Source organism: Astatotilapia calliptera, chromosome 17 (assembly GCF_900246225.1).
Source record: "Astatotilapia calliptera chromosome 17, fAstCal1.2, whole genome shotgun sequence".
Taxonomy (NCBI): domain Eukaryota; kingdom Metazoa; phylum Chordata; class Actinopteri; order Cichliformes; family Cichlidae; genus Astatotilapia; species Astatotilapia calliptera.
In genome coordinates, this window is record NC_039318.1 from 6671399 (window position 1) to 6684967 (window position 13569).

Sequence of the window (13569 nt, forward strand, 5' to 3'; positions counted from 1 at the left end):
CCCTGTGTTCATGCTCCTCCCTGACAGCTAGATGCTGACATGCCAGACAGAATGAGTGAACTGGTGAGCTGCAACTCCAGAGATGAATAGCTAAACCCGCTACTGAGCCATGGTGCAAACAAACCAACTGTCTGCAAGTGTGCCTTCGTTAGAATTTCCACTACTGAGCGTGACATTTGGACTGCAGATAAGTTTAACGACTATAGTCGAACAGTCACCATACATCACGTTTGGACCAAAAATATCAGTCACACCCTTACAATCTCATCTCCAAGCCAACAATTGCTCAGCAAGCTGCTTTTTGCAATCAAGTCCTCCCTTGCAGTGCTTTTAGTTGTTTTACATTGTAGCTGAGAGTATCAATACCGACTGATTCAGAAATACTTGTCTTACAGAAGCATAGTTGTCACAATTTTGTTTCTATACCCAACCACAGTGGATCGAAATGACAAAACCAAGATGTGATTAATGTGCAAACTTTCAGCTTTTACTCAGGGGGTTTTAACAAAAATATTGCATGAACTCTTGAGGTTAAAATCAAGGTTAAGTCCCTTCATTCTCACAGACCTACAATTAAGTGGAAAGATTTTGCACCTTCCAACGCTTGATGTTATCTTTGAAGAACTTCAGTGGAGGTTTATTCTGAATAGAGAACTGTCTATAGAGACACTTTGCAGTAGCCTTCAGAATTGCCTCAATGCTTTGTGCCATTGCATGTTATCTTGCTAGAAGAAGACATGGACATGTTAAGCAGCAACATTCAGGCAGACTGTAGCATTTAAGCAATGCTCAGGTAGTATTGAGGGGCTCAGTGTGCACCAAGAAACCGCTGATACAAAATAGAGTAGATCCAAGTTTGATGTTATATAGGACAAATTCTGTGAATGTTGCAGAAGTAATTGAGATGATTTTCTGATCTTCAGTTATCTAATTTTGGTAAACTTCTGCAAACTGTAGCCTTAGTTTCCTGTTGTTAGCCCACAGGTGTGGCATTCAGTTATCTTCACTGCTGTAGCCCATCTGCTTTAAGGTTTAATGTGTTGTGCATTCAGAGATGTGCTTCTTCATTCACTCCTTGGTTGTAATGAGCTCTGACATTGACATTTTCTCTTTTTTAACCATTCCCTCTAAACCCTAGAGATGTTTGAGTGGGAAAATCCTGCACAGCAGATATGGAGATATTGCAGATGTCTGACAACTAACCATGTGATAACTTGCAGACCACTTTTGGACAATCACGGAGACACTGTTGGGTCAAACTAATAAGGTCCCAGTCACAAACGCTTAGAGACTGGTCTTTGATCATTTGGCAACAACCAGTTGGGGTGGTGAGGCAGAGTATTCATTGACTGGTTAGTTGCTAGAGATTGATGGCAGTCTGCGAACTCCCATTTGTTTTCTCTAACAACCCACCTGTTGCAAAGGAAAATGGGTATTTCCTAATCAGTTCATAAAAGACCCCTTGTGATTAGTTAAGTTGCTAGCATATTGCTGCAGCTGTCTTTTAAATGGAAATGATGGACTTGTGACAAACCCTGCCCAGCTGCTCTCTGAGCTGTAGTTAAACTGTGAAAAGTGCAACAAAAACAATAAATATAGACTGTTTGCCTTCAAAATAAAAGCTGTGCCTTTTTAATTGTGTTGGGGCACAACTTTGAAGGCAAGCAAACTGCCACTCAACTAGTAGTTAGCAAATGTTTGCAGACCAACTACAGGCAATCTGCTAGCAATAGCAAACGCTAGGGTTTTTTTTAGTGGCGCAGCTTCTTTGCAACCACTTTCACCCAGCAACGTTCAGGAACCACTGCAAACCAGTTGGGGAATACAAACTTATCCTTAGCACCCAGTAGTTGTATCACATTCAATACGGCAGACAAGGCATGGCATTGGTTAAGAAACCTTAAAACATTATATAGTGGCCAGTAAGGGTATTTTACTTTACCTCCTACAAACACAGAACAAAGATTAAAGAAAGAAAGAATAATGTTCCTTAGACTATTCTATTTTTAGAAAGAAAAAAAAGGGCAAAGTTTACAACAGCTTTTATGAAGTCAGTTGTAAAACATGTCTGCATGCTTGGTCACCTTTTAAAGGAACATTTACATGTGAGTTTAGCCTTTTTTGCCGCACTTGCTAGTGTCCATGCATCTGTAGAGGTGTAGCTTGCATTTCTGTTCTCATTTTGTCATTACTTAAAACACTAATAAAGACATTGTTGAAAAAAGGAACTGGTCAGTCTGGTCAGACGAATTAAAGACATGAAAGCTCTTGTACATTTTCATGTAAACTTTGCATGAATTTCATGATTTTAGCCCTTGCATAAGGTAAGCACGATGTATATAGACATGTATTTCACCAGTTGTTAAAGTTGTTTCCTTTTATACAATGAGTGACATCATTCTGACAATTCAAAATAAATGTTTTATAACTGATTGTCTGTTGTGTCAGACCTAAGTCGCTGTGTATTTGGTTGCCGTTTATGACAAAACCGAATATACGGCTTAAACGTGAGGTTCTTGTGCTTGTGAAGAAAGGTTTGCAAAATTGCATCAAGACTTGTGGAAAAATGTTGGACAGATGAGACCAAAGTGGTGGTGTTGGGCCATAATGCACAACACCATGTTTAGTGAAAACCAAACACCTCATACCAACTGTCAAATCCGAGTGGTGCAGGGGTGTTGATTTGGATTTGTTTTGCTTTGCAGCCACAGGACCCAGGTACCTTGCAGAAACTGAGTCAACCAAGAACTCTGTGCACAAAAAGTATTCTAAATGACTGAAAAAGGAAAGAATCATGGTGTTACAATGAAACACAAAAGTCCAGACCTCAACCTTACTGTAATGCTTTCACCTTAAGAGTGCTGTGCGTAAACAGATATCAATGAACTGAAGCAATGTTAGGAAGAAGAGTGCAGCAAATTTCCTCCAAAATGATATGAGACACTGATAAAGCTACACAGAAAATATCAAGTTTTTGCTTCTCAAGGTGGTTCTACAACCCACTGAATCCCACTAGCTTGTACGAATCTATGTATATGGTGCCACATGCAGGTTCTGTGTTTATACATAGTTAAATAAAGCTGTTTAGTACACCCTCTTTAAAACACATGTTAAATCAAGCATTCGTGTATTACTGGGTTTTTGGCAGGGTAATACAAAAGAATTTACTGCAGTCTTAAAGAAGCATTTTTTTATTAATGTCTCATGAGGTGAGAAAAAAATGAGTTGATGGTAAATTCCAATGATGGTGTTTTATTAGAAGAAAAGCATCAATATAACTGACTCACAGTTACATCAGTGTGGTTTCCACAGATGAAGCTTACTGACAAACATGCTGGATTTCAATGAAATGTGATGGGACAATAAGGCTGCATGAAAAGGATTAAAGCAGTACAATGCTTTCAAAAAACAAACTATCAACCATGCCTAAAAATCCTGACAGGATCAGGATCTGATCCAGTTCCATGTAGCTCACAGACTGAGATTTTGCAGCTCTAGCTGAAGGCTGATGTTTAGTTAACTTACTGAGCAATACAGGTGGCACAGTACATGAAAACCATCTTGTTGTCATCATCATCATTTAAAAAAATCTTGTTACTTTGACACACATTTCATTCAGAGTCTGCAGCTCCACATCCCACTGACAGACTGTTCCTGAACTTTCTAGAAACAAGCACATTAGCCACTCACTTACTACTTGTCAGTACGTGAGTGGCCGTACATAATTAGCATACCCAACGTAACAGGGACTGTCCTGCACAGTAACAATGAAATCGACTCATTTAGTGTCTTCGAGATTAGATGAATACACACTTGTGTTTAATCGAGTAAAGCAGAAATTGAAAGTGATGAGTAAACAAAAAAGTGATAACCGAAGAGATACAGGCAAAGTTCATTAGCTAATAGATAAGACACAGACTTCTGTTTTGGGTGGTGGAGTGGATGAGATTTATCTCTTGATGGGCTGGACAGAGGAGGCATGGAAGCAGGTGAGCTGGAGCTGCATGCTGCTCTTAAACTTGTTCAGCAGCTCTTCCAGTAACCTGCAGATAATATTAAAATTAAAGATTAATCTCAAAGACACAAAGGAAACGCCAAAAGGTCACAGTCCCTCCAATTAGTAACATATACCGGAATCAGACTCACTTCTTATCGGCGCCGCTGTGTAACTGAGGCAGAGACTCCAAAGCCAGTTTGAAGCTGGCGCTGAAAATGAGAAGCTTAGTTAAAAATGTCACATAAAGGAACCCATTTATGAACGATAGAGAACTAGAAAACACAGTTCAAGATGGGTCTGTGTGTGTATGCGGGCACACTAACCTGCCATACATGAACATACACGCGCACTCAAACACACACACAGAGGCGCACATCACAGTACATGCACACAACAGAACCAGATTACTTTCACTTCCTTTCCAAAACCCTCCAACTAACATAAATAGGGATTGTAGTGAGGGATGTGTGACTGCTAAGATTTATGTCCGTGACATCCACAGCCATAAATCACTGGGCACATATGTGGGACTTCCTGTCTCTGCCACTGTGGGGATCTGTATTTGTCGCACTTACTTGCTGTCGGCGTTTAGGTATGTGGCTATAGCATCTCTCAGAGCACACAGTTCAAGTCGAGCCTGTATGGGGGTTTACAGAAAAAGGGCAACAACGGAGATGTAATCATGTAATCATCATCAACTGACACCAGATGGTACCTTGAACTGAAATATGGCTTTATCAAAAATGACAGGTAATTCCCCCCAAGTGCGGTGGTCGACTTATGAGTCAGGGTCCTACTATGAGTGAGAAACTGCTCTGCGACTGCGGGTATGTGCGTGTGAGTGTGTACCTACCTGTAGGGCTCCGTTTTTGCTGAAGGAGGACACACACTGCATAAGACGGCACATTTCATCCGCAACGGACTCAACGATTCTAGACAAAACCCGAGGAACCAGATCCTTCGAGACTGTGAACACCTGACACAGAAAGAAAGAAAAAAAAACGTCACGATGGGGGACGAGGTGGCAAAAGCACCTAGTAGAAGCAGTGTCTGACAAATGAGTGATGAGTTTTAAAGGCATTCAAGCACCTCGGCATGAACTGCAATAATATTGACCAGAGCCTCCTTCAGGTAGTTCCTTACACCTGTGAAAGAAGAAGGCACAAAGTGAACAAACAAAGATCCAGATAAAAAGCAAAACATCAGACATGTAACAATTAGCCATGAAAGGAAAGTGAATCTGTTTTGTTTATTTACAGCTTCTTATATCTTATATGTATATTTCATCTTAACTATACATCTTATACTTGGCCACAGTTTCCTCAGTTTAACCCCACTTTTAGCTTTCTCCCCCTCAATTTATGCCAGCTTTCTTCAGATTGGTTGCCCCTCATAAACAAAAGGTTTAACCAGCAGGTGGGTGGGGCTTCACAGCCACATCTGTGTGCTTGGGATATCTGTTCTCACTGACATCATATAGAGCGACAGTAAAAAAAAAAGAAAATGTGAGACAGCATGTTCAGCAGTGTGAGCCTGAGCATTTGTACATACTGTTGACCTTGTTATTTGAAACTCTGGCCATGTTTAGATGAACATCTGCAATTCTAACACTATATCTCTGGCAGAACAGACTATTGAAAACTCATCTTTCTCTCTTTATTTGAAAATTCAGGGCAGAGTCGTTTTCACCAGAACCTGTAGCAGCTCAACAAGACTGCAAAACCATGTTTCTCTAAGATCACAGCCCCATCCACAGCAGAGCCAAGTGGCTGTTTGATTAACAGTCCATCTGGATTTCTGATAGAAATGTGCCAACAGGATTCATTATTAGCCAAGCTAACACTGTGCCAGTGCAACGTTTTCCATTATTTAATTTCCCTCGTCTGTGAGGAGGATAAGGGGCAGATGAGTTAGTGTGCTGTGTGGAAGCTTCAAAATATAACATTACGTTGACGGTGAAACAGTCAAAGGCAAAAACAGAAAGAAAGTACTGAAACCGGATTCTTAATGCTTTGCAGCACCCCACACACAAACTTGAATCCCACACAAAAAAATGCACCAAGTGAAAGTATCATATCCTAGAACTGTGGTTTTCTGTCCAAAATGTTCCTCTTTCACATGTAGTCCAAACACACAAACTCACAGGCGACAAACCAGATCAACGCTCACAACTTTTCATCAAGATTAAGCGCCGTGCTATGAACTGCTGCCCACCTGAGACGACTCGCGCAGCTCTCACACAGTCTGACATGTTGCTTCACATCCTGTACTAAGGTAGACCACACATTCACAGTCAAGTTTCACCTGGGTTTGGGGTGCACTGCGTGAGCGAAAAAAGTCAAGCTACAACTCAAGTGTACACACATATCGCTGCACACCTACAGCTAGACACAAAGGCCATGAGCGCCTTGGGAAGACTGATTAAATGATGTTAGTGGTGTTTACAGTAAGTCATCAAAGAGCCGTACTTTACACATGACACATGTGAACCACAGCTACAAAGATTAGACACGAGAGACTCTGAGCTGTCATCCCACAGCCCTGCTAGGGGCTTAAATATGATTCTACCAGGGTCAGTTAGTGGTTGCTGACGGTGATTTCCTTCTGTTTTATCAGCGCAGGGTAACTGGGTACCTGTAGGTGTTTGGCAGTCTCTCCAATCAAAATAGCCAGCGTAGATGCCGGGCTCCAGGGAGCCTGCGATCGGATCAGCTCGTCTCTCAATGTAGGCTTCAAAGAGTTTCCGGTCCAGCCCCCGTACTGCGTCCACGCTTACCTGGCAGGTCAAGAACACACAATGTTACTGCAATGATTAGATACTAGGTAACAGATTCTCTATCCCCAATCCACACATCATTAGACATGCACAACACAATAACAAGAGATCCATATTATAATACACTATTTACTCAGCGTTCTTTGCAATGACGCACTACTTGTTTGGATTTTAATGCAGCATTTTTATCTTAGTTGTACAGATTAGCTGAATCTTTGCTGTGTTAGCTTATTGACATGCCTGTAATTTTAGCTTCAGAGCTGCGAGCAGAGAAACCTGATTCCATCTCTGTGAGCAGGTTCTAACATTAACACTAAAACGTTGATAACGTGAAGATGTCAGTGTCTCCTGTTGCCTTTTACTTTAAGTTACGATGACAATCTTGCCAAGGTTGTCTTGTGAGCCGTATGCATCAGTTTAACAGTGGTCTGAATGCATACAGACGCCTAAAGTTACATGTGCATTAGAAAATTCCCCATAAACAGAGATAACCAGTGCTTTATAGCATTTTATCTCACAAACCCACACTTCCAGTCTGAAATAAGATGAAACCTACTCCTCAAGGATTCATGCTCACCTTCTCCGATCCAGACTGCTCATAGGTGCTCAGAATTGTGGCTACTCTTCACTGGAGTTGTTGCTCACTCGTTACAAATAAAACAAGGCTTTTGCTCAAAGTTTTCTCTGTCTCTGTGGTGGATATATTTTATTGAAACAGTGAGGAACACCGATGTAAAAGCATCTCAAGAGCTTCATCAATATTTAACTACCATAGCCAGTGATGTTGCCTATCTCATGGCTTTACTTTTGAAAACATTAAAAAGTCACACAACAAAAGAAACACTTTAAAACCTGCTGTAACAGGATGCATGATTCTCCTTTACATCAACACATAACAGTGAAGTTTCTGATTTCCATGCCTATTGTTTTAAACTGCAGGCTGTGGCGTTAAAGGCTTTATTATGGAGTGTGGAAGCTGTGAGTAATTTTACTTTGCAGTCCATGTTGAAATCCTGTATCCTTCATGAACTGCATGAATAATTTAGATTGTGCATATATCAGTGACTTCTCAAGTTTACATGAATTCATTGAGAGTTTATTGCATTTCTAACTATTTACAGTATGATTACATGAGGCGGCAGCTGTGTGGCAGATGTGTTGTGTGGGAATTCTTATTTTTCAGATTTGCTTTTGCAGCTATTTTAACATTTGAAGATTACAATCTAGACAAACTGTCACCCATACGTATCTAAATATAAATGACACATGAGAATCGGTTTAAAAATGATATTTCAAAGAAAATGGCTGTAAACTGTTTTTACTGGAAAACCAACAGAATGCTTCTTTGCTTTGTGATTCAGTCATTAGTCATTGTGTGCAGCTGGATGAGTGTGTACGTGTGAAAGAAAGAAAAAAACTAGGGTGACAGTGAACTGAGCTTCCAAGACCACGACCTTTATTTTTTCTGTTGTATTTTTCTTTTAAAGAAGAGTCATCGCTCTGCTTAGAAGAGACCAGGGGACAGCTTTGTTGTTAATGACACCACAACGCATTTCTCGCCAACAACACTGAGCGCTCCTTCCTTTGTGTGAAGTCTTTTTTTCAAAGCACAGTTGCAGATTAGAAGTGTTGATACTGACCCGTGTGATCTTCTCTGTCCCCGTGAAGCTATGTTTCTCAAAGTGATGGGCCAGGTTCAGGAATGTGTGTCTCTCGAGGTACTGGCAGTTACTCAGGATTATCAGTAGACGCTGCTCCTATACACACACACACACACACACACACACACACACACACACACACACACTTGAATGCTTTGACTGCCACAACACAACATTGTCACAGCTTAGGTTTAATTTACAGACTGTAGACCTGGATTTGGATTCTGGATGTTTGGATGTAAAAGTGCATGCAGAAGTGCCTCAAGCCTGTTTCTATTGGCCAGCAGAGGGCGACTCCTCTAGTTGCAAAAAGCAGCCCCAATGCATAGACGTCTCTTGGAAAACAGTCCTCACCTTTCTCGCTCTTTGACCTCAGCAAACACTTCTGATGAGTTTCGGGTCTCAGTTGCTAGTTTCGAGTCTTACTGAATACAACACGACGTTAATTTTTATAAATTATGGCGTGCTCAAGGACCAGTGAGCAGGGTACACTTTAGGCTGGGACACTAGCATTTGAGCATCATGACATTCACTCCATTCTCCTGATATAAAGTTTAAAACGCTAAACCAGCAACAACTGACTCAAGGGGACATCATTAACCAATGACAGCTGCAATCCACATCATTTATGTTCAAAAGATACACAGTGTATGTGGCGTTCATACCACCATGATGATCAGGCTGAGCTCTGTAGCCTGTGGTTAAACTTCCTAACCTGAAACCTATGACAAACCTTTAATCCTCGTACAATTCTGGAGAGGTTCTTACAACCACAATGTGCTTTGCTTTCCAAAATATGTCCTTGGTTTAAAGTTGTGGTTTCAGTGAAGCTTGGAGCGCTCTTTTTCTCACAATGTCTTTGTGAATATTGTCCAGTGCCTGTGTTTGATGTCTGGTAGAATGGTTGCCTGGCCTAACTGCAAAACAAATCTACCTTAGTGTAGGAACCTGAAACTACTTTTAACAAGCTCTCACTCGTTAAAATGCCCATGCTTTTAATATTCACCCTTACAAACACACAATAAAGCATGCCAATTAAACGTGTGCACAGAGACACTGTCAGAATGACATTCTGATGCCTACAACATCACTGGCAGGAGTTTGCAGTCCAAAATTAAGCAAACCAACCATGCTCCAAAAGCTTAGTGGCCTAAAGTAAACTGATGTCTTTGTGTTAATAGCAGTGACGCACTGTCCAAGTTTGCATGTACTGGTTGCTAGATTGCCAACTCACAAAAACACCCATTTGTATCATGACTGACACTAGTCTTAACTCTGGTCATCTGCTCTCAGTCAAGTCTGGCAGCATATTCAGGCTGGGGAAACCCCTTCTGCACCTTGCTCCATTTCCCCTTACCAGAAGCACTCTACGCCCTGCCCTTCTTCCTCCTCTTCGTCCTCCCCTGCGCTTAACCCCCTTTGCTAACATCTCAAACAAGTTACAGGAAATAAGGACGTCTCTACTTCTTGTCCACAACCAGGAAACAGACTGATAACATTTCGTGGTTCAAATGAGTGACACATGTTTGTCTAGTTGTGTAAAGGAGGGAGCCCACGCTCTGGTGTGACGCTGGCAGTTGCCACATGTGCGTTTTCGAGTGTTTAAACCTCATACGATTTAAAGAATGTAATAAAGAAAAACACTGTGCTTACAGATGTTGGAGTAAAGCCCTCTTGAATGCCAGTAAACCGATCAGGAGAGGACAGGTCCACTGAAATGTTGCTGTACACATGGGAGAGATTTTAAAATGTTGTCCAAGTGAAGCACAGTAACCACAGAGATGAGAAAAAAATCCTCCAAATACTTACTGAGATGTGTTAATGTCTCCATCTGTCTTAGTACTCAGCTGCTCCAAACTGTTTACAAAGACCTATGGAGACGCATTTATCAGACATGTGAAAAGACAATTTTAGGTGCATCACTAATATCTTACTCTGTGATCAAAACAGGTTAGTACAGACTTAGATCTAAGGTACACTGAAACAGTAAAGTGGACAGTGTGTGCATGTCAACACGTAGGGTTATCTTCACCTCACAGTAAATAAAAGACCAAATAAAATCTTAGCAGCTGCTCTATGACTGAACAGATGTAAGACAAATATAGAACACAGAGGTTTTCAGGTCTATATATGACTTTGGTGATCAGTGCACAGGGCCTCAGGGCAAGAGGCAGGATAGACCCTGGACAGGTCACCAATCTGTCGCAGGGCTAACACAGACAATCATTTGTACACCATGTTCACACCTATGGGCAAATTAAAATCACCAATTAACCTAACCCCACTAAGTGGACATCTCTGGACCATCTGTGGCACCTGAAGAAAAACTCACACAGACACAGGAAGAACATGCAAACTCCACACAGAAAATGAACTGCAGTTCCTCAATGGCCAGTTGAGTCTCCTGTGCTAAAATGGCCAACTTAGAGCATTAAAAGGATATTCTCTTCCTTCTAAACAAGTAGCTGATTTATTTTTTATATTCTATTCATGTGAAGTGCTCAAGTGTTAAATGTTCAAAAGTTAGAGATGTGGCTGCTTTGACTGACAGGAGAGCCAAGACAGTGAGGTGTAGCTTACAGCTGCCTGCTAGGACCCACCTCAACTAATCCAAGTACAGTACGACTCAGTCAAACAGGCCCAGAGACTGGTTAGCAACGCCCCTGACAACCTCTGACTACTAGAGGAAAATGATGTCTTTCCTGACCGTTTGGTGGAGGCTCCTGGTAGTCGCAAAGCGAGAGCTGCCAGGAAGCCTTCTGTGACTGGTAGCTGCCAGATGGTTGCGTTTTTGCTGTTGCTACGTTTTAAATCATTTTAAAGGAATTGTCTAAAAATATATACCTGCCTTATGATACAGATCATCAAAGGTAAGTTTTAGTAAGTTCATTTATAGAATTTTATTGTTTTTATTTAGCACTAATTATATGTATCTCTTTATTTGCCAACAATGCTTGCTAGGAGTAGCTGACTACACCCGACTCTCATCCAGATTTGGCCACTTCTGTATTCGATAAACAACATAAACACATGAAGGCTGAGGCTTCAAAATGTGGAAATCAAAACCAGTGGTACACATCATGGTGGCTACTTCCATCCTATGCAAACAGTCTTTGTTCATAACAAAATCCTATGCATGTTCTTGAAAATAAGTGTACACGTCTTACCTTCATGATCCTCACGCTGAGCTCTGCAGCCTGGTCCTGGACCTGCTCCAACTGCAACACCTGTGGAAAAGAACGTAACGGTAACGATGCTTTCTTGACGTGACTAAAGCTGTTTATTCTAAAATTCATAAAGGATTTCTTTGTGTTGAACCCTGGATAGTTATTTCATAGTTTCTGTTAACAGCAGGGTTTATACTTTACTACTTTGCGAAGTGCTGAATTAAAACCATCCAAGTTTTGATATCATTTCTGTTTGCAACAGAAGTACCGTGGCTTCAAATAAAAGATCATCACATAAAGCAACTCCACAGAGTGAAATTTCATTCCTATAAGTTTACTGCACTGTGCGACATGCACAAGGGCAGGACAAGAAGAGTGATGAATATAGCACCCACTGAACCGAGGCCAGGACGCACAGCAGTTATTCCTCCACTACTTGTTCTTCTGCTACAACAAACTAACTACATTTTCTTCTTTATTTAATTTTTTCTTTTTGTTTTCTACATCAATCTATTTACATCCCTTTTCTTCACAATTCCAACAGGGATCTTAATTTTAAACCCATCTCATTGTGCAACAAAGACTGCTGTCTTCAAAACATGACTAAAGATGATATCAGTATAATTTTTTAACATTGGTCACAGAGACCATGCGGCTAAGCTTGATTTATATTCACCAAAATTTGAATTTTCTTTTTTCATACAAACCCACTTCTATAAAAGTTTGGATGCTGTGTAAAATGTAAATAAATGCAATGACTTGCAAATCTCATAAATCTACATTTTTCACAAAAAGACAGCAAAAACATATCAGATGTTTAACCTGAGACGTTCTACTACTTTATGAAAAACAATTAGTTAGTTTGAATGCAATGGCAGCAACATGCCTCAAAAAAGTTCGGATGGAGAAACGAAAAAATTGAAAAGTTAGTGGTACTTAAAGAAGGAGCTGGAGGAACATTTTGCAACTAATTAGGTTAGCTGGTAAAAATAATAAATGTCTTAGAGAGGCAAAGTTTCACCAATCTGCAAAAACAACTCCAACTACAGAATAGTGTTTGTTACTGTAAAATTATGAAGACTGAATATCTTATCATCTACGCTGCGTGTTATCATTTACAAAAACCAAAAAACACAGAGCGATCTCTATGTACAAGGGGCAAGTCTGAAAATCAGTACTGGACTCTCGTGCACTTTGGTTTCAGAGGTGGCGCTGCAGTAAAAGCAGGCATGATTCTGTAATGAAAATAACTGCATGGGCTCAGGCACACTTTTAGAAAACAGTTTACAATATCATCGACCAAAAAGAAGAAGCCTGTGTGAAACACTGCCGTCATCTCTGGGACAAAGCTCAGGTCAGACTAATGAAAATTTGAAATTATTTTATTAGAACACTGATGCTGCGTCCTCTCAGCTAAAGAGGAGATGAACCAGTCATATTTAAAAGGTATCTACCTCTGATAGTATGGGTGTGCATTAGGAGTCAGTGGAACTGACACATTGCACATCTGGAAAGGCACAACAGATTTTATGCTCTTATCCAGAAGTCTTTTTCTTTCTGTAAGACATGCTGCTGCCATCGAACTCAACATCACCTCAGCGATGCTAAAGTTTGTGACAATGCCAGGAACAGCAGGATTCCCATTCATTCATTCAGAGGGACAATTACTGCAATTGAAAGGAGGCATGCCAGCCCCATAACAGCCTGTGTCTAACAGATGACAAGTAACTGTCACGTGTCAGTGTCAGCTATTTAAGTTCATTTAATGGATGAAGAAACTCATGACTATTGATTATCATGTGAAAACTTCTGTAGCTCTGATGTTTGCAGGGTATGAACGAACATTTGTTTCTCCGGGTTTGATTTCCAGGGGCTCTTTGAGTGACTGCAGCATCTGGACCATACACTGCTCAAACCGTGAAGGCTGCAAAAACATTAAAAACAGAGATTACAAACATGGGCTACATT

At 40.7% G+C, this 13569-nt stretch overlaps 1 protein-coding gene across 1 annotated transcript in view; it reads right to left on the bottom strand.

Moving 5' to 3' along the window:
* Window positions 1-3232: 3232 nt before the first annotated feature.
* Window positions 3233-13569, bottom strand: part of exoc2 (exocyst complex component 2) — a 50718-nt gene continuing 40381 nt past the window's right edge. Inside the window, exons 18-28 of the mRNA XM_026146764.1 lie at window positions 13445-13525; window positions 11602-11661; window positions 10244-10305; window positions 10088-10157; window positions 8414-8530; window positions 6632-6773; window positions 5087-5142; window positions 4851-4973; window positions 4573-4634; window positions 4147-4206; window positions 3233-4043 (exon numbers count right to left, since the gene is read on the bottom strand). Of these exons, the coding sequence (XP_026002549.1) occupies window positions 3950-4043; window positions 4147-4206; window positions 4573-4634; window positions 4851-4973; window positions 5087-5142; window positions 6632-6773; window positions 8414-8530; window positions 10088-10157; window positions 10244-10305; window positions 11602-11661; window positions 13445-13525 (927 nt within the window). The 3' untranslated portion in view covers window positions 3233-3949. The remainder of the gene's footprint in view (window positions 4044-4146; window positions 4207-4572; window positions 4635-4850; window positions 4974-5086; window positions 5143-6631; window positions 6774-8413; window positions 8531-10087; window positions 10158-10243; window positions 10306-11601; window positions 11662-13444; window positions 13526-13569) is intronic.